Source organism: Acinonyx jubatus, chromosome A1, assembly GCF_027475565.1.
Source record: "Acinonyx jubatus isolate Ajub_Pintada_27869175 chromosome A1, VMU_Ajub_asm_v1.0, whole genome shotgun sequence".
NCBI lineage: Eukaryota > Metazoa > Chordata > Mammalia > Carnivora > Felidae > Acinonyx > Acinonyx jubatus.
The window spans coordinates 228,185,337-228,206,814 of record NC_069380.1 but is presented as its reverse complement, the minus strand read 5'-3'; the positions used below and the strand labels follow the sequence as shown (position 1 = coordinate 228,206,814).

General features: G+C 46.4%; 1 protein-coding gene across 10 annotated transcripts in view; it reads right to left on the bottom strand.

The window, feature by feature from the left end:
- The window catches only part of ATPSCKMT (ATP synthase c subunit lysine N-methyltransferase), a 339,506-nt gene that overhangs the window by 314,550 nt on the left and 3,478 nt on the right, over positions 1-21,478 (bottom strand). For 9 of the 10 annotated variants that reach the window (XR_008290036.1, XR_008290039.1, XR_008290035.1 and 6 more), the window contains exons 2-4: positions 20,124-20,410; positions 16,989-17,126; positions 15,560-15,610 (exon numbers count right to left, since the gene is read on the bottom strand). Coding sequence is in view for 3 of the 10 variants with exons in the window: in XM_053202138.1 (XP_053058113.1) it covers positions 15,560-15,610; positions 16,989-17,126; positions 20,124-20,410 (476 nt within the window). In the remaining 7 variants the exon portion in view is untranslated. Of the gene's footprint in view, positions 1-7,325; positions 8,779-15,559; positions 15,611-16,988; positions 17,127-20,123; positions 20,411-21,478 lie in introns of those variants that run through there. The other variant, XM_027074225.2, reaches the window with a different exon arrangement.

The window sequence follows — 21,478 nt, the reverse complement described above, 5'->3', positions numbered from 1 at the left end:
ATACCAGCTCCACTACCTGGTAATGGGTGCATGGGCCTTAGCAAACGAATTACTCTCTAAACGCCTCAGATCACCCCTGGGAAATATCATATCTACACTGTAGTTAGTACGAGAATTAAAAATAATGTATCTAGGGGGCGCTTGGGTGGCTCAGTCAGTTCAGTTAAGTGTCCGACTCTTGATCTCAGTTCAGGTCATGATCTCACAGTTCGTGAGTTCAAGTCCCGTGTCTCTCAGCGCAAAGTCTGCTTGGGACTCTGTCTCTCCCTTTCTCTGCCCCTTCCTGCTCTCTCTCTCTCTCAAAATAAATAAACTTAAAAAAAAATAAAAATAATGTATCTAAAAGATGTATGACTTGGTAGACAGTCAACACTTGAGAGCTATCCTTGTTATCATTGTTTCTGGACTATGAATTTCTATTCATAATTAACATTTCCAGGTCAAGAGAAACTTTCAGTGACCGTAGTCTGCCTTTCTGAGCTGCCATGATTATGTCAGTTTGGTAGTTTGGACTGGGGTAAGAGCAGGTGGAAACAAGGAACCATTGCAAATCCCATCTTTCGGCCTCCCTGAACATTCAAATTCCTATTGAATGACTCCTTAACAAAATGCAAATGCCCTTGAAAATGGCAATATGTAACTCTTAAATCAGAGATTAGCAGACATGTGGGAAAGAGGCCATGGGATGAAGTGATAAAGCACAGGTGCCCGGGACAGGTAAATGTCAGGGAGCGAGAAGAGATGGTCTCTGGAATAGCAGAGGCTTTGGCCCCCTCCAGAATGTGCTGACCGCTCACCATGTGCACCAGCATGAACCTAATGCCTTGTGACACCCTGTCTCTGTAGCTGTCACGTTCCCCACGAACAACACTGCCTGGCAAACCCCGTAAGACTGCGCCACTCAAACGTCCCCAGCAAGTCTGGGACATACACGGAGTTTTGTGAATTTTTCCGGCATTTGTATCAACTCTCATAAAGAATAATTTCGCTGCCCGATGTTTCACCCCGCAGCATTCCAGAGGAGAAAATGTACTCGATTCCTCCTTCCCATCCTTGACTCAAACCTTGTGATCAATGAGCTATTGTTCGATCAGCCCTTCTCAGGTAACATTCACACCGTAACATTAAATTAGAAAAGGTAAGACCTGATTCCCCTTACCTATAAAAGTTATATGATTTCTTTGTTCACGTTCAATTTGCATCGGTCCATTGGGTCACAAGTGTGCCAATTCCAATATAACCACAACCTGTCACGATTACGGGAACGCTTCACTCTGCCTGAGAGGATGCCAGATGACTCAAGTTTTCTATTTGAGTGCAGAAACTTGATTGTGTTATTCAGAGGGGAGATTTCTTACATTTATATAAATACCCACTTTTCTATTTGAAATAGATGGCCTGCGCTACCTTTGGGGGTACCAAGCTCCTTGTGTTTAACACCTGTCGTGACAAATATTATTTTCGTTCATCATAAAATAGCCGATTACATAAATGGAGTTCTTCACTGGGGCGCCTGGGTGGCTCAGTCGGTTGAGCGTCCGACGTCGGCTCAGGTCATGATCTCGCAGTTCGTGAGTTCGAGCCCCACGTCAGGCTCAGTGCTGACAGCTTGGGGCCTGGAGCCTGCTTCTGCTTCTCTCTCTGCCCCTAACCCACTCACATTCTGCCTCTGTCTCTCTCAAAAATAAGTAAAAACATTAAAAAAAAAATAAAAGAAAAATGGAGTTCTTCAGGAAACACGACACTCAACTGAACCCTTTGAGGGGGGCTAAGATGTGAGGGGCAGCAGGGGTTCCACCCGGCCCGGTTCTTGGGCCCTCTAGTGGTGGGAGGGCTGGCCTGAGGCCAGCTCCCTGGACTGGGCCCTTGACCCAGAGAAACCCGTTACCCTCTCATCTGTCCCAGCCCTCCAAACTCCCCTGGCCTCAGCATCATGCCCTCAGCCTCCCCCTGGACATCCCCAGTCTTTCTGTTCCCCAATTTAAATTCTCAACATGGAATCAGAATAGCTCATCTCATTTCTGTGGCCTGACGATGGCTCCAATCAGTTGGAGAGGGGTCAGAGAACCTTGTGAGGCTGCTCCCTTGACAAGGGGATGGGTAAGACGGCGTCACTCAGAAGGCAGTGAGGCATCATTAGTGACGGACTTGTCCCAGGGGCTTCAAGAACAGTCTCCTGGCTCTCATCAGAACTTGGAAACACATGGGGCGCCTGGGTGGCTCGGTCGGTCGAGCATCTGACTCTTGACTTCAACTCAGGTCAGGATCTCACGGCTCAAGCCCTGCATCGGGCTACGCGCTGAGCAAGGAGGCTGCCTGGATTCTCTCTCTCCCTCTCTCCCACTCTGTGCTCTTCCCCCATTCATGTGCACACGCTCGCACTCTCTCAAAATAAATAAATTTTGGGGGTGCCTGGGTGGCTCAGTCAGTTGAGTGGCTGACTTTGGCTCAGGTCATGACCTTACAGCTTGTGACCTCGAGCCCTCCGTTGGGCTCTGTGCTGACAGCTCGGAGCCTGGAGCCTGCTTCGGATTCTATGTCCCTCTCTCACTCTGCCCCTCCCCGAGTCATGCTTGCTCGCTCTCTCTCTATTTCTCTGTCTCAAGGTTAAATAAAACATTAAAAAATATTTTTTTATTTAAATAAATAAATAAATGTTTTACAAAAGTGGGGAGGCGCCTGGGTAGCGCAGCTGGTTATGTGTCCGACTTCAGCTCAGGTCATGAGCTCCCTGTCCATGGGTTCCAGCCCCGCATCAGGCTCCGTGCTGACAGTTCAGAGCCTGGAGCCTACTTCAGATCCTGTGTCTCCCTCTCTCTCTCTGCTCCTCCCCTACTCACGCTCTGTCTCCCTCCATCTCTCAAAAATGAATAAATGTTAAGAACTTAAAAAAAAAAAAAAAAGAAGAACGTGGGAGACCCAAGTGTGCTCTCTGGGGCTAAGCTCTCTGGGGTCGAACAGATTCCAACCTTCTCTGAGCATCAGCTCTCTGCTGGGGTTCTGATAAAACCTATTGTCATTCATTAGCTTCTCCGAGATTTCAAAATTTCAACTACTTCCATTTCGTATACCAGAGTAAAAAGCCGCCTGTGGCCTGGAGCTGGGGGAGGCTAAGTTGAATCGGGAAGCATGTACAACGTCGCTGCTCAAAGGCCACTCTGATGCCTCACAGACCCACTGTGTTCGGCCGGGAAGGTTCTGGCAAGACTGCGAAGACTGGAAAACTCGAGGTCATTTTAGGCCATTTCAAGACTCCACACCTGCTTGTAGATGAATCCCTTCTACAATATCTCCACCAAGTGGCTGTCCAGCCCTCTGCTCCACTATCTCCAGTGACAAGAAACTCACTGTGTCCAGAGGCAACGCATCCTAACCTGAAACGACTTTACCCAAACTGTGCCGGGGACTGAGCCGCAGCCTCCCGTCCCTTTGGCGCCAGCCCAGTGTGACCCGAGTTGGTATCTCAGAGCCAGTTAGAACGTAAGAGTCTGTGCTCCCGTGTCCGGGTGTGACTGAGCAAGTTGACCACAACTCCCTTTGGTTGAGAGAAAAGAAACGAGCTCGTGCCTCCGCCCTACAGATACGAACGGGGTTATTTCCAGCACATGGAAACTGCTGACACACGGTCACGTCCACGATCACTTTTCCTTTCTTCTGCCGCTTGGCAAGCCTTCAAACACCAGAAAGGTCCATTCTGTGTCCTCTACACCTCCTCTCATCCCGGGCAAACATCCACAGCCTGTTTAACTGCACCTCGTAGGAGAGGTTTCCAAGACCCTCTGCCACCTAGACTTCATTTCTGCTTGTCAACGCAGCTTCTGTTCCTCTCCCGCTAGTTTTGTTTCATCTTCCACGTTAGTTTAGGGACAAACCGTGCCAGAAGCATCCTCCGAGAGAGCCAAGAGGGAGAGGCACAGAAGAGACCCCTCGCAGGGAAACCTGCCCTCGAGATGGTGCCAACCATTCCCCCCGACGGCCATCCAGAGAGGGCCCCTGTGGAACTTCAGGATTCGGCCAACCGACCCTGACCATCACGTCGGGGGGGAAGGTTTCCCGCTCCTCCCAGCTGGCACCGGAGGGAGCCCTCTTCAATCCTGGCTCCCTTTCCAGGTCAAGGAAGTGATGGATGGAGTGGTGACAAGACTGGACAGTGCAGGGTGGGGCTCTTCTCGGGGGCCAGCCTGTCTCTCACCAGCTCCGGCTGCCGCACCATCACCCAGACCAGGGCGCTTAAACAATAAGCATTTCTTCGTCTCAGTTGTGGAGACTAAGACGTCTAAGATCAAGGACCCACAGATTCGGCGTCTGGCGAGAAGCCGCCTCCTGGTTCACGGCCGGCTGTCTTTCCAAGCTCGCTGAGGCCGCCAAACCAGGGCGCCAGCCCCACTCGTGAGGGCTCCACTCTCAGGACCGAAGCATCTCCAGAGACCCCCTCCCTCAACCATTGCACTGGGGGTCAGGATCTCAACCCAAGGACACACACGTGCCGTCCACACCGCAGCTCCTTCACTGGGCAACCCCACCTGCCAAGTGGGCAGTCTGAGGTGTTTCCTTCCCCTCCCTTCACTAAGTCCTTTCTAATCCTGAGGAATCATCCTTCCCCCCGCATGCAGGGGTGTGGCTGAGGCCCTGCTGTTACTCAGCCCTGCCTGCGTCCCAAGAACAGGATGCCCGCCTGGGAAGACTCCTGTCGAGTGTGAATGCTGGGTCTAAGTTCAGAGCCCTTCTGACCTGGTACAGCTCCCCAGGCACCCCTCTGGCTGTGCCCGCACCCCACACCCTGGGGCATCCTCCTCACCCCTGTTCAGCCTCACACCCTCCTGTCCCCACCAGATGGCCACACAGCCCAAATACTGCCACCCCCACAGGACAGCAGCAACGTGGGTTTGTCACTTCCCTTAAGATGTCCTGAAGTCGGGGCCAGTGGGGGTGAGGGGGGGCGCGGTGGGTGCCTGGGCGGCTCAGTTAAGCGTCCGACTTTGGCTCAGGTCACGATCTCACAGTTCGTGGGTTCAAGACCCGCGTCGGGCTCTGTGCTGACAGCTCAGAGCCTGGAGCCTGCTTCCGATTCTGTGTCTCCCTCTCTCTCTCTGCCCCTCCCCTGCTTGTGCTCTCTTTCCCCCTCTCTCAAGAATAAATAAACATTAAAAAAAAAAAATTAAACAAAAAAAAGACATCCTGCAGTCAGAGGCTCCAGGTCAGCTCGGCAAGTCAGCAAACACCAGGAGTCTGTCCATCTCTCTGCTCGGCCGGCCTCAGCACCCCCGCTTTCAACTTCACTTTCCCCTGGTGGCTGTAACACAGCCGTCAGAACTGCAGGTGTCAGGGCTCCATACAGCCCGTCCGAGGCCCGGAAGGCCACGCTCGCCTCAAGCGCCTTCCGTTAGCAACAAAACCTTTCCCTAAGCTCCCAGCAGATGCCCCTTCACGCCTCGCTGGCCGGAGCTGAATCACCTGCCCGTGGCCCACCGCCCACCGCCCACCCTGATGCCCAAAGCACTGGGGGGGGGCTCTGTTCCCAAGAAAGAGGAGAGACGGCTGGGGGATCCCAGCGAGCGGTGTCTGCGTCCCTTCAGCCAGCCTGCCGGCATCCTCCGCTCCCCGACAGGTGGCCCGGGTCAGAGACGCACAGACTTCGGTTCCCCGGGCCAGGTGAGAAACGCTCCCCGCGGCCCGGGGGACTCCAGATGATCTAGGAAATACAGGTTACAGCGCAAGCTCAGAGGACTCCTGCGTTTGAGAACAGCTATTTCTTTTATGCCTTTGGCCATCAGGGAAAGTACTCTGGCAGAGGCATAGCATCCTGCCGCGTGGTTTAAATGTCAGGACCTTCGTTCTTTCTGTCTGGCTGTAACCTGTCATGGTGTATAGCATCTCTCAGCAACGGTGGACCCAGTGCATCTAGAAGGGTCTCGGTCTTTCAAACTCGGTTTCCCATACTCTTGGCGGAGCTAAGCTCATTTCAGGGGGTCTGAACGCCGGAACTGGCTGAGGGTCTGACGGAGCCCATCTGGCAGGGCTGGGAAAGGCAAGGGTTGTAGCTCTGGGGCCATGCTTTGGGAGAAAAATGCACTCAGACGGGAATGGGCTCAAGCCCCTCACCGTGTGTCAATGGAACCTCCAGGTCTGGTCACAATGGCTCGTTAGGCTATGTCACCCCTAAGCTCTATTCCTATTCCTGTTTGGTTGTTGTCGTTTTAACTTTAAATTTTCTCAAGCTAGCACTCATCCCTAATTTCAATCGGTCAGGCGTCTGTGAATCCTACTTTCGACATCAAACCTAACAGGTCTCGCTCCCTGCCTTGTGTTGTGCGCAAATTTCAGACCCTGAATCCTGGAACCAATAAAAACTCAAACCAGCCAGTCAGAGAAGCCACAATAACCCCTGTAAGAAAATTATTATAGCTCACTTCCAGGTTATTCAAATGCACAATTTAAAAAAATCCATTAGGGGCGCCTGGGTGGCTCAGTCTGTTAAGCGTCAGACTTCAGCTCAGGTCATGATCTTGTGGTTCGGGAGTTCAAGTCCAGGGTCAGGCTCTGTGCTGACAGCTTGGAGCCCGCTCCCGATTCTCTGTCTCCCTCTCTTTGCCCCTCCCCTGCTTGTGTGCTCGCTCGCTTGCTCTCAAAAAAAGAATAAATATTTTTTAAAAATCAATCAATCAATCCATTAGAGAGCTTACAAACTCCATGAATGCCAACACTTCCGTGAAATGGTCCATTTTATTCTGAGGTTGCGACACCAGGGGCCATTTAGTCTTTGGGAAGCTAAACCAGAAACCTCAAAAAGGCAAGTTATATATGCCTTTGCAGACAGCCTGATGCCTCCACAAGTCTGCCAGGAGCATGTCTAGAAGACTACTGAACACACCCAAGGTTCCACAAAACCCTACCTCTGCCCGTCACACCTGCCTGGCCAGGAGCCACGATGGGTCCCTCTCCAGGCGTGCCTCGCCCACTTACAGAGCTGGCTGGGGTGACAGGCAGGGACAGACACCAGACTACACACCGTCGTAGGGAATTCGCTCTTCGGAAAGAAATCGGGGGGCTACTGGGAAGGGATGGACAGTGGCAGCCAAAAATCTGACAAGTGCCCATGACTGTCACACTGTTTACTTCTTTCAGAGAGCTTCACACACACACTTACATTCACGCCCGTATTTGTCTCTCTCTTCCGGAATACACGTTTCCCTAAGATTAGGGGTCCTTCATGTCTACTCACCACTGAATCGGACAGGCCTATTACACAGCAGACAAGAAGCATTCGCCGAATGAATGAACGGGTCCCCAGTTGCTTTTCATTTAAGTGAAAATTCTCAAGCTGATCGTATTTTCGTGAGTTTAGTTAAAAATACAAACCATCTCATTTTATCAAACCTCCATGAAGACACAGTTTGGTATTTAGGTTACAGGTGTACGATCGGGAGCTCAATCCTTTTCTGTGATACACAGGGATTATTAGAGCCACCATTTAATAGATTAACGTTTCAGATACATGAAGCCTATCTATTCACATTCAAAGGTTTGCCATAACTTGTCTTTATCTAAATCAGTCAGGTCTCTTCTCCTAAACGAGAATATTAAATGAATGGCTACTTTCATAAAATAAAGATGCGACTACCAGAAATAATCTGTGACTTCTTCAGTATCTAAAACGATAAGACCAAAGACTTTGCGTCATGAGTTTTACAAAAAAAGAGTCCCCTGTTCGGTGTATCATTATCCCAACAGAGGCTGGGGACACTCGGGAAAGCGAGGCTCCAGGAGGTCAAGCCACTGGTGCAAGGCTGGTCGCCGAGCAGGGATGTGATCCCAGGTCTGGCTGCGCCCAAGCTCATGACGGCTTATGTTATTACCTATAACTCCTGAACGTCCTGCATCTCCTCTGAGCACCTCGCATCACATCTGACATACCATCCGTGGTGGCTACAGCTACGTCGTGATGTGCAATGCTGCCGATCATAGACACAAAACACCATCAGCCGGAAGGTACGTCACAACTTCAGAAATGGTCAAATGTGTGTGTCTATCCACACGTTTACACGCACACGTACAGACACCTCAGGTCCAAGAAAATACAGTAAAGCGCTGGCCTCACAACAAATTATTCCTAATCAATGTTATAAAATAGGAGCGCCTGAGTCCTTTAGAAAACGTTGCCATGAAGTACAGAAAAAAAGAAAGACAAATCTTAAGTGTGAATAAAGTTAGATGAAACTGCAAACATTTCCTACTGCACAGCCTCTTTAAAAAGTGTTTCTGTTCATCTCTGGCATTAAATCATACTTTTTGTAGTGTGAAGAGCTGTTCACATCTCTCCCGCCCATCAACATTGACCATCCCCTGGTCATATTTTCATACATCAGAGCGCATGGGAAGGAAGACCACTTTTTTGAATATGCCACGAAAAGGGACTTTAAATCTACCTGCTGTTCTTAACTTCTGTTTGTTTTCCAAAAGTTAAGGAAAGTAATAGATTTTCATTCCATAGTGAAGAAAAACAGACTCTTTGCTGACGACACAGCTGTAGATCTCTATGAAACCGAAGACCACCATCACCTGGGAAACCACTCTCCATCAAGTCTACACTTGAATGACCGGCTGGAAACGTCTTCAGGGCCTCCTGCCTCGCAGCGTGCTCAGGTCGTAGGCCCACACGGTGTCTACCCCCTCCCCGGTGACGTGGTCTGGGGTCCAGCGAGGGAAAGGGAACCGGCAAGCAATGACTCTGGCGTCATCCTTCAGTTCAAGCTCGAGTTTCTCCTCCAACTGTGGCATCTGTGCAGAACGACAGTCATTATTTCAGTAAGCAGGGAGTCGGAGGAAGAGACTCCCAAATGCTCGTTTGGATTTGAGGGCCTGAAAATAAATACCTGTGCAGGAATTAGTAGCTGCAGAAAAGATCACTCCGGGGCATAAACACATTATCAAACGATCCATTAAATCACGAAAGTCACATTAGCAACGGTTACAAGAACATCTTCTATCAATCATAAAGTAAGCCATTTTTAGCAGAGATGACAGATTTCCCATTTTCTAACTAAAACCATGATGTGGCAGTCATTAAAATGAGAAGCAGCTTTATTTTCCCACCTAGCATCTCAATCCACCCTGTCTCAACTATTTCACACATTTTCCCACACATTTTAACATCTCTGAAATCAGGATACACCTTACAATGGACATAATCTTAGATTTACAATTGGCAGTATTTTTTTCTTTCTCAACAGCAATGGGGCATCTTAAAATTGACAGCATCTAGATTCAGTGAGATACAGTATTATTAAATTAGACCATGAAAAAACAGACTTTACCAACTTGAAATATAATGAAATATTTCATAATTCTTCAAAAATGTATCGATAATACACTGATAATTTGTTGACAATCAACATATCTTCTAAAAAGTAAAATCCTTTTATCATTTTTGTATCCTTTTATTACCAATCTACCTGCTGAAAACACTGTCATCGTAATCACAACGGCAAATTAACAATCGCTTAAAAATTTATCTTCAGATCCTACCAGCTTTACCTCCTAGAAGTATTTTTTCCACTTTCTTCATTTGTTATTCTGAAGTCATTTCAAATTTAGAGAACAGTTGCAAGAAGAAAACAAAGGACTCCATACTTCTTTACCTGGCTTCACCAATTCTTAATACTCCGTCATATTTGTTCTCTCCAATCTGCCCTCTTCCTCTCTGAATATTTTTCCTAAACCATTTGGGAATAGGTTGCACACACATGCCCCTTTGTTCCTTGATGCCTCAGTGCTTCCTAAGACATAAGCCCAGCTCAGTTATCGAATTCAGGATATTGAAGATTGTATTCCAATAATAATAATTCCAATCGCATTCCAATTTTGCCTAAAGTCCCAATAACGTCCTTTATGATGTTTTTCCTTACGATGTCATATTGCATTCAGCTAGAATGTTTCCTCAGTCTACTTCAATCTGGAGCAGTTCCGTGACCTTCCTTTGTCTCATGACAGCTTTAGGAATACAGGCCAGTTATTTCCCCAGTGGCCCGCACCCTGGATCATCTGATGCGTGCTTGTGACGACTCAGCACGTGCATCTTTGGCGATGCCCCACAAGAGGGGTGGTGAGCTTCTCAGGGCCCCACAGTCAGGCACCCGTGAGGACTTTCTGCTTTGAGACTGATGGTCACCACCTGGCATCTCCATAGTGGGGTTACTAATTTTCCTTCCTAATGAGTAATTTGTCAGACTTAGCTTGAGACGATGTAAATATCCTGCCGCTCGTCGAACTGTCCCTCACGAGATGCAGCATTCTTGATGACCCGCCTGAGTCAGTTTTCCCTATACGGTTGCAGAGTGGCCATTTGCTAGTTCCATCATTCCTTCCAGGCTGACAGTCAGCATTCTACCATAAGGAAGGACTCTCCCTTCTTTTCTACCTATCTACCTATTGCCATAAGTAACAGCTCCCAGATTCCTATCTCGTTCAATGGGTTGTAATCCACTATCACCCTTGTTTCTTCTGATGCTCAGACTGCCCCCGTCTGGCCACCAGGAGCCTCCTCAAGTTGGCTTCTCTCTCCTTTGGATGTGCCCCAACAAATATTCTGAACACTTCCTTAGACTTGGGATCAACAAAATACCCCAGGCTTTTGTTATTGGTCCCCAACTCAGCCCTCAGATCAACCACCTCTCAAACATTCCTGGTTCCTCTAAATGGGAAATGCTATCTCAAAACCAAGACCTGAGCAAAACGAATCCCTTTAAAACTACAAACAAATCGACAGTGCTTCTATTAAAACTTTACTCCTGATCTATATCTTTAAAAAGCGGCTTGGGGAAAGTCCTCTACAAGGCCTAAGGCTACAGAGAGTCAAAATTCTAATTCTTCATTACAATTAATACCAATATAACCAAAAGTAAATTCCATTAAGGATGGGATATTTCTACTCTTTTAACAGCCAGTGAAAGATTTCTTTAAAAAAAAAAAAAAAAGAAAGAAAGAAAAGAAAGTTTTGTTCCTTGAGGGAAACATTAAATAGGCGAAGAATGAGATAATACGTATGTTTCCAAAGTATCAGAGATTTCTTACGGTAATTTTATTCATAAAAAGAATAATTGTAAACTTATTCATGTTACCATGATCCTTTTCTCTTTTACGGTTTCCTTTATTTCCCAATGACTGTCATATGCTAAGTCAAGATAAACCCACAAATGAAAGGAGCTATTTCAATCACAAGAAATTAACTGGCTAAATTACACATAAATATGCAATGAGCCCGGGTCTTAATATCACACACAAAGAGAAGCAGTGATGTGTCATGTCTGTCTAATGGAATTCAAAATTATTCATACAATTATAAGTCTCAAAGTGACATGAACTCATCATATTCTAATTACATCTTCAAAACTTTAAGCCTAAGTTGAAACCAGCTCTAAGACATAGGACAACTTAGCCATACCCATGAGCAGCTCTTGAGCCCCTTGACGTCTCCCTCCTCCCCAAAACACTGGCTTCACTGCGCTCCTAGGGTAACCGCCACCCCCCCAGGGCTTTCCTCCTACCCAACGCCTCCTCTAGGGTCCTTGGCTGGGTGCCCTCATTTGTCAGAGGCCAGAACTCCAGACCCGACCCGCTCTGCCTCCTCCCGGGTGACCTCGGCCACTCCCGGGCTTCAGCTCCCTCGGGGACTGATGCGCAATCTCCAGCCCCCTCCCCTTCCTGAGTCTCAGACCCCCTCCGCCCACTGCCAACCTCACACCTCCACACACATCTCGGGCTTCACCTGCCCGAGGAACCCCCGGCCCTCCTCCTCGGTCCACACAGCCTGCACCTTTCCCAGCTCAGTCACAACTGCAAACTTCCAGTTAGTCCGGCCAAAGCCCTCAAGGTACCCTTGGTCCCTCTTTCTCGCACGCCTCACACCGGATGTGCCGGCTCATCCTGCTGGCATCTCCACGATGCCTCTGGAACTTGACCGCTTCTGCCCGGACAAGAGCCTAGCACACCTACCGTCTGGATGCCTGCAAGAGCTCAGAACCCGTCTCCTGGCTTCCACCCGCACTCGGCATCCACACAGCAGCCTGAGATCCTCTGCAACCCAGGCAGGTCCTCTGCTCCTCTGCCCAAACCCACCACGGCGTCTGCATTCCAACAGCACGGCCCCCATTTCCCCTCTGACGTCACCTCTCCCTGCTCCTGCCACCCCCCCCCACCTGCTCCTGCTGGAACCCCACAGGCACACACCCCTGGGCGCCTCCACAATGGCTCTGCCTAGCACGTTCCCCCTTACCGCCGCACGTCCTCTTCAGGGGCACTGTCTCCTCCCCTCCCTCTCCTGCTTTAGTCTGCCCCACGGCACTTACCTCCTGCTACTGAACGACACATCTTACGTAGGTACCCCCAGGTAAGAGCTGCTCTCCTCACTAGTGTATAGGCACCTCGGGACAAGGATGTTTCTCTTTCTCATGCACTAAAGTACCCAAGTGATTAGAACAGAACCTGGCACTTAGGGGCACCGAATAAATAATTGTTGAATGGATGGACGAAGGATAAAGGATTCCGTTGTGAATCATTTATCTTTATCAGAACACGATAACATTTTCGTTCATCAATTCACAACAGGATCTGTAACTAAAATAAAATTAGTCAGTCTTTGAAAGTTATGAAATTTAACAGCCCACTAGGAAGTGTCATTAACGGATATGTTTCTACCATACTCGTTCATTCATTTAATGAGTATTTGAGTCATTACTTTGCGCTGGTGCCGCTGCACTGGGGGTCTGGGAGCAAAGACAGGCCGGCCCTCACTCTTGAGCTCACAGTGCGGTCCACACGGCAAACCTGCCGAAGCCATCATGTGAGTAAATACAGTCTCACTACGGAGAGGGAACAGGCACTGTGCAGATGGAAAACAGGGGCACTGGGGTCTGTCTCGTTGGGCAATCAGGGATGACTTCCTGGAGGAAAGGACACCCGACCTGTGAGTGGTCAGCAGCTCGCCAACTAGGCCCAGAGCTGGGGGGACTTAGGTCAGAGGGAAGAACACGGCTCACACAGTGGAGTCCAGGGGCCGGGAGAAGGGCAGGGGGCTGGCAAGCACAGAGCTGAAGGAAGCAGGGGCCGCTCCACGCCAGGCCTCAGGCCACGTGGAGCATTCAGGCCTTATCTTCACTGCTTTAAAGCAGCAAGACGTCCTGGGCGTGTTTTAAACAGGGCAGGACTGATCTTCTCACATTTTGAAAAGAACAAAAGCTCAAGTTACACGTGGGAATTTACCATGCTAGCACTGGATTTACCAGATCTGAACAAGATTCCTCACTCCTGGGGGGGTTACAGACATACCTGTTGAAATGAGTTTTGAGCCACAAAAGCTCAACAGTCAGTGCGGTATGAGAAGCAGGGTGGACGAGTTCTAGAACACCAGGTTTCCACCTCTCACGTTCCCTACGTACTCCCCTAGCTCTCTCCGGGCCTGTGCGGGCCTCAGCTGCCACAGGAACATTCATGCTCCGCTGGCTTTGCTGAGCCACGATGCCATGACTGGACTGCCGACCAGTGCTCAGACAAGGGAAGTGCATTTCACTAAAGACGACCCGATCGGGGCTCCCATGACTCCGGAGAGCAGAGCTGGCCTCCTGAATCCCCAGCCAGCACCGTCCCTCCCCTTCCCTGCTCCACGTAGGTGAAGCTCAATGAGGGTTACAAGCGGGGCCTTGCATGCATGAACGATCCCCTGTGGGTCCCGTGAACAATACACCTGCGTGGAAAACTGCATGCTGGCTGAACCCCTCTCGCTCATTCCAGGGAACATGGATGCTTTGTGTACTTCAGCTGCCCCACTTTTTCTTGGGAACAGTGAAATGTCACAAGTTCCTTACTTAAGGTTTCTCTGTGTACAGAAAAATGGACAACAATTGCAAAAACATTCATCAAAAAAAAAAAACAAATAGAGGACTCTTATTTCTGCTAGATGAACAGCTCCAAAAACCGACCATACTCAAACATGGTAAGACGCACAAGGAGTTGGAGCCCACAGGTTACGGGGTGACGTGCCCACCAAAGGCCACTGCTGCCCCCCACTGGGGCCTCACGAGCCCACAACTCAGGCCAGGATCGGCCGGCCTCTCAGAATGGCACGGAAATCTCAATAAATATTAATTTTCTATTTTCATAAAGCATGGAATTCAAATGAAATCTATTTGCTCCAAGATGCTAATTAATCCAAAGAAATGCCCAAACTTCATAAGTAGTAAATAACCATCAAGTTCCATAGCAATGCTATGGTCCCAGTTTCTTAAACGACTTAAACTCATGCCCCTTTTAATTTCCTTTTTTAAGTTTATTTATTTTGGGGGAGAGAGAGAGAGAGAGAGAGAGGGAGAGAGAGAGAGAAAGAGCACGAGAGGGGCAGAGAGGGAGACAGAGAGAGGAAGACAGAGATAGAGAGACAGAGAGAGAGAGAGAGAGAGGGAGAGAATTCCAAGCAGGCCCCACACTGGCAGCACAGAGCCCAATACAGGGCTCAAACCCATGACCCTGGGATCCTGACCTGAGCCAAAACCAAGAGTTGGACGTTCAACCAACTGAGCCACCCAGGCGCCCCCCTCTTTTGATTTCTATAACAAAAGTGTAAACACCCAGTTTCATCTTAAATTTAGGCTTACTGAGATTTCCAAACATATAGAATCCTGTTCCTTTCAAAAATATGTAACAAAAGCACTTCTAAATCAACTTAAAAATAAATGTGGTGTTGTACCCAACATCCTGATAAGAATAAATTTCTCAAGCACTAAACCACCTTCGACCAAAATTAAAGTGTGAATAAGAAAACAAAACAACCAAAAAGTAAATATCCTTTTTTTTTTAAATTAAAAACCATACATATCAGTTGCATAGTGGCATTTTAGCAAACATCCAATTTTGCCAAGATTATTATGGCTATAATTATAGACCTTGAAAGATGAAAAGGGATTTCTTTCTATGGTCTGTAAACCAACAATTACAATAAAAGCATCCCATCCTGGTCATCTTTCCAAAGGCTAAATTTAGAACCATTTTCAGCACAGATGCCACAGTATTTTCACTTCTGAAAGTACGTAATCAAAGTTCGATACAAATCAGTCAGCCGAGGTCAACTGAAACTAGCCAGCGCTCACCCGCCCCGAAAACAGCCTCATTGCAAAATCGGAGGAACAATCAATTCGAAGGGAACATGCCATTAACTCTCCCAAGTGACTTCAGCTGGATGGTGAGTGAGCAACCGCGAAAATCTCCAACTACATTAGACACCGGAAGCTCATAAAGCAGTTTCCAGATTGGAATTTTTAGGGCTTAGGGAGATCATTGAGAATTTTATCTGAAGCAAAAGTTTTAACATGACTGAATCTTTTATGATTAAAGTTTTAAGGCCCTGAAGTACTTTGTCAAGCCAGTGAACTGAAATCCGACGTGCCCCCAGAATCCCTGGGAGGCCGCCGAGGGCGCGGGGGCAGGCGGCCAAGGACACGGTGTGGTGGACCTGGAGGGGCTACACGGGACCTAGAGCCAACCAACCAGGGACAGGAGGACGTGTACTCACCATCTGAGGCACACCAAAAACAACCACGTTTGTGTACTGCGAAAAAGTAACCTAAAGAAGAGGGGGAACAAGGCACAGGTTAATTTAAAAGGCCAAACACAAGGATCCATTTCATCAAACAGGTTTTCACAAGGGATGTGGCTTCCTTTAAGATTTCACGAGAAGAACCCAAGTTCGAGCTTCTGTCTCTTAATTCAGCCCATTACGGTTTTCCAAACACCTCCCTGTAAGTCACTCCTGCCATCTTCAGGGATACTCCACACAGGGCCCCCCAGGGGTCATCTGTCAGACTTGCCAGTGACTCATCCAGTGACCAGCCGGTGGCCATCTATGTCCCAGTCCACACTCTCTATGCTACCCCACCATACACCAAACCAGCTCAGCGAGAACTCGCGAGATCAGGGAACCACCTGCCTTTCGTGCTGAGCCATCCTTAAAATTCTAGTCCCTAGCCTCCTCTCGAAAATACCACCCAAAAACTGAAATAAAATGGTCTTTAGTCGAAAAACTGGGGGGAAAAGTGCTTTGCCAGTCAAAATTCTTATTGCCCAATAAAAGTCTTATTTACTCCATAGAGAGATCATTTACATATATATGGTATAAAAAACAACGCAAGCAAAACTCAATGAATTTTTATAAGCTACTGATGACAATATTACAATGGGAAATTCTTATTTAAGAAAAAGCATTTTATGGAGCTTTCCTAAAGCGAAATTACAGGGTATTTTTTTTAGAGTACAAATAAACTTGGAAGTTTCTTATACATTATGAAGACCAGAAAGAACCATGAGAACATAGTGGATTCTTTCTTTTGCACTCATCTCTGCCTCTTGCAAAACACACCTGCACACACACAAGCACGCACACAGAAAAGTCCACCGTTTACCAAGAACATTAACAAATTAATGTCTACAATTTATGAGATTTCCAAATGAAGTCAAAAAAAAATTTCATCATTTTGTAATAAATAGAAATGAGAAATTTTTTAATTGAGCAAATTCTTGGAATTCACATGACATATCAGGTTTAAAACCTTAAGCTTCTACTCTAAAAGAGTTGATAGGTAAACCTGTCAATTTAAAAGGTGTTAACGTTTCATTATACAGAAATATACGCTTGTATTTTAACTATTTTTCCTTTAATACATTTTACATTTTTTTAATGTTTATTTTTGAAGTAGAGAAAGAGCACAAGCAGGGGAGGGGCGAGAGAGGGAGACACAGAATCCGAAGCAGGCTCTAGGCTCTGAGCTGTCTGAGCAGTCTGACATGGGGCTCGAACTCACGAGCCGTGAGATCATGATCTGAGCCAAAGTCAGACACTTAACTGAGCCACCCAGGTGTCCCCATTTTATATTTTTGAGTCACACTAATTATGAATTATAAAGTTTTGGTTGGCATTTCCTAGGACCATTCTCTGCCTTACATACCTTCCACAAATCTGAAATATAAAATTTGGCAGAGTCCTGCACCCCTTCTTGCCAAGCACGGTATCTGGAGTACCAAACGAGCCATGGGTTTAATTCATAACCGACAGCGGTGAATCCCTCCTTTGCAGCTGCTATCACCTGCAGAAAGAAATCAATGTTTATTCAAGATAAGAAAAACATCAACCTATGGAATGGGAGAAGGTATCTACAAATGCTATATTTGATAAGGGGTTAGTATCCAAAATACATAAAGAACTTCTATACTCAACACCAAAACACCTGAAACATTCCAATTAAAAATGGGCTGAAGATACGAACAGACATTTCTCCCAAGAAGACATACAGATGGCCAAAGAGACACATGAAACGATGCTCAACATCACTCATCATCAGGGAAGTGCAATCACACCTACAGTGAGATATCACCTCACACCTGTCAGAATGGCTAAAATCCCGAAACATAAGAAACACTGACGTCGGCGAGGATGTGGAGAAAAAGGAACCCTCGTGCACTGTTGGTGAGACTGCAAACTGGCGCAGCCACGGTGGAAAACAGTATGGGAGATTCCTCAAAAAATTAAAAATAGATTGACCATATACATGATCCAGTAATTCCACTACTGGGTATCTACCCAAAGATGAAAACACTAATTCAAAGGGATATATGCACCCCCTATGTTTATTGCAACATTATTTACAACAGCCAAATTATGGAAGCAGCCCGGTGTCCATCACCAGATGAATGAATAAAGATGAAATATGTGTATGTGTATGTATATATATATGTACATATATATATATATACATGTGTGTGTACATAATGAAATCCTAGTCATAAAAAAAGAATGAAACCTTGCCATTTGCAATGACATGGACGGATGTGGAAGAGTATGATGCTAATAAATAAAATAAGTAAGTGAGAGAAAGACAAATACTCATGATTTGACTCATATGTAGAATTTAAGAAACAAAACAAATGAAAAAAAAGAGACAAAAAAACACACTCCTAACTCTAGAGAACAAACTAATGGTTACCGGAGGGGAGGTGGGTGGGGGGCTGGGTGACAGGTAAGGAGGATTAAGAGCACACTGATCATGATGAGCACTGAGTAACATACAGAAATGCTGAATTGATATACTGTACACCTGAAAGTAATAAAACACTATGTTAACTGTACTGAATTTTAAAAATAAATTTTAAAAATTTAATTGAAAAAAAAAGAAAAACATCAACTTACGTGGTCAAATGATATGAATACCTCCCATTTATGGTCTATAATCAAAACGTCCGATAAAAAAGGCACCTCTTTTGTTCAAAATATCACTTAAAGACAGAACTCTAAAGTTCTACAGCTTTGTAGACAAGACAACGCTAACTGATTTAAAGTCAGTTTCTGTGTTCTTGTCAAAGATTTCACCGCGAGCATTGCAACAGTCAGGTTTGCTGTGGATAAAGCACTTCTGGATCGGCCGACCCCTGGGGATGCCTGACCAGTTGCTGAAAACCCAGTGTCTCTCTCCATCAGTGACAGCACAGCAGCGGGCAAGATGGACCTGCCTGGGAGAATGTTCTGTGAACCAGTTGTAATATGCAATCAAAATCCTGTCCGTGAAGAACCTGCCATTACTTACACAGTTCCTTCGGCTTTAAAGACTGCTCACTCAAAACTGAAAACAGGTAAAAGAGAAGCGGAACGATTCAGAACAAAGTCAACCATAGAATGCCACCGGCCTCTGTAAGGTGAGGACAGTGGGCTGGGCCTGGGGCCTCTGCTCATTTGTCTTGCCCACTCTTCAAGGCAGCCTGCCTGAAGGAGCCGTCCGCCTACAGTAATTTCCCTAGTTAACTACAATGTCACCCCCTTAAGAAAAGGAAACCACAAAGATACTATTCAGATGTGTAAAGCATTCAAATCTGGATTTTAAAACTTCCTCCTGGTTAATATATACATCTTGCGGGGCTCCTGGGTGGCCAGTCAGTTCAGCATCCTACTCTTGATTTTGGCTCAGGTCATGATCCCACAGTCATGGGATCGAGCCCATCAGGCTCCGTGCTGAGTGTGGAACCTGCTTAAGATTCTCTCTCTCCCAGGGCGCCTGGGTGGCTCAGTCGGTTAAGCATCTGACTTTGGACTTTGGCTCAGGTCGTGATCTCAGGGGTCGTGAGTTCGAGCCCAACGTGAGATTCTCTGTTGACAGCTCAGAGCCTCGGGTCTGCTTCCAATTCTGTGTCTCCCTCTCTCTCTGCCCCTCCCCTGCTCACTCTCCATCCCTTCTCTTCTCTCAAAAATAAATAAAACATTAAGAACAAAACTTAGATTCTCTCTCTCTCCTTTTGCCCCTCTCCCCCACTCATGCCCTCTAAAATAAAATATATACATCTCTTGATTTCTTAAACAAGTCACTTCCTAACCTCCTTCTGGCTATTCGAGTCACTATGACGAAATCACAAGGTCCATGCTGCAGGGGTGGTGAAAGGTGCTGTGCCCCTTTTGGTCCCCATGTTTCCAGAATGCAGGCCTTGACTACTGCTATCCTCACTTTCTTGCTCATGGTTGGATGGAAGCCTAAGGATGATGCCACCAGGCCCATGAAGAAATGTGCTCTCGGACACCCACCGGGCAGTCAGTGGCCCTGAATCTTTATTTATAGGTTCTCAACTGGAGTCAGTATGCTGAGCTCACTCAAAGTCTGATCTTTGGATAAATGAGGGTTAATGGCGCTGGCTCTTTCCTATTTTAACTCTTCATTACCCCTTAAGATTATTATGCATGTAAGAATATTAATAAATACAGAAGCAAACATCTCTGTTAAACTCTATGACTCAATGTTTCCTCTAATTATGCCACCTCTACTGACCCAAGTTTTTTTATTGGACAATTTCATAATTACCAATTAATTGCTCCTTTTTACCTGGTGGATCTACAGAGCACTTTTTCCTTTCAGAAAAATTAAATCTGAGAAAAATAAATTCCAAATCATGCTGGAAGGTTTGATCATTAAACACACACAAAATACATGACGACTTAATTACCGTCAGATTTAACGGGGCTTTGCATAAGCCTCACAAGAAACGTGAAGCAGAAATTTTAAAACTTTGGGTTTGAAACCTTAAAATGCCTTAGCGGAACTCACAACACGTCCGTCGCCACTGCCAATGTCGACCAGGGATCCTCTTCTGCAATGCAACATTTTCACAACGTTGGCAATCTGCTTTGTAGTTGCGGGAACGAATGGCAAACAAATTTTTCGGAGGGCCGGTGTTAGAAACGGGGTGGCCACGGCATACACGGCCACCAGGGTCCCACCAACGATCCCAGTAAGGAAGAACCCCCAACTGCTTTTCTTCAAACCGTTGGCTCCAAGACCTGTAGGTAGACTACATCCTGACTGACTTTCTTCAAGTATTTCTCGGGGTGTACCTAGGTGGAAAGCAAGCAGGAAATATATACGTCACACCAAATCTGAAATCCAAGGTATTTTTTCCCCCTGTGGTTCTTATTGACAAACTCGTACTGTGTAAAGAATAACTTAGCTAAATACAATCTAACTTACAAATGAAGGATTCCACACTGAGTTCCAAATTCTATCAACTAAAGTAATGTGTTTTACAGAAAATTCTTTAAATCTAATAGAAAACTAAAATCCTTTGCTTCCAACATAATGATTTTTTTGAGTCATCCTTAGAAAACAATGTGTTCATCTCTATTTAGCATTTTATGAATTCAATATATCCATTAATACAGATGTTAACCATGAACTCTGTATTTTTACGGTTTAGAACAAAGCCTCACAAATAAGCATTAAAATGTCTAATTACTGCCTTATTTTAAATAAGATGCAAAGATTCCACATCAAAACGGGTTAGGCATCTATAATCCAGGTGCAGTAATACGATTTTCAAGTAACAAGAGACCAAAGTCAGGTTCCACTAAAAAAAAAATAAGTATGATAATGAAAAGATTTTTTAAAAAGACCCAAAAAGAACAAAAGATAAAATAATCATTTCAATGCACCAATGTGAAATAAAGCAAACTCCAATCACTGAAAACAGAGAAATGAATGATCTATCCTCCTCTTGAGTTTTACCCTTTAAAATACATTCTTGGGGCGCCTGGGTGACTCAGTCGGTTGAGCGTCCAACTCTTGCTTTTGGCTCAGGTTGTGATCTCACGGTTCATGAGTGTGCCGGGTTCTGCACTGAGCATGGTGTCTGCTCGGGATTCTCTCTCTCCCTCTCTCTCCGCCCCTCCTCCCATGTGTGCATTCTCTCTCAAAGTAAATAAACTTTAAGAAAATAAAATACATCCTCAGGAGGATCTCAAGTTCTGGAGACTGAAACTGATTTCATTTTGAAATTGATCGAGGGGGAAGGACACATCAAGAGCACAACCCCAAGGTTAGGACCTGGGCTCCGCACCTTGCCAACGGTACGATCCTTTGCCTCTCTGAACCTCAGTTCGCTCATCTGACTCACGGGGATTAGAGTC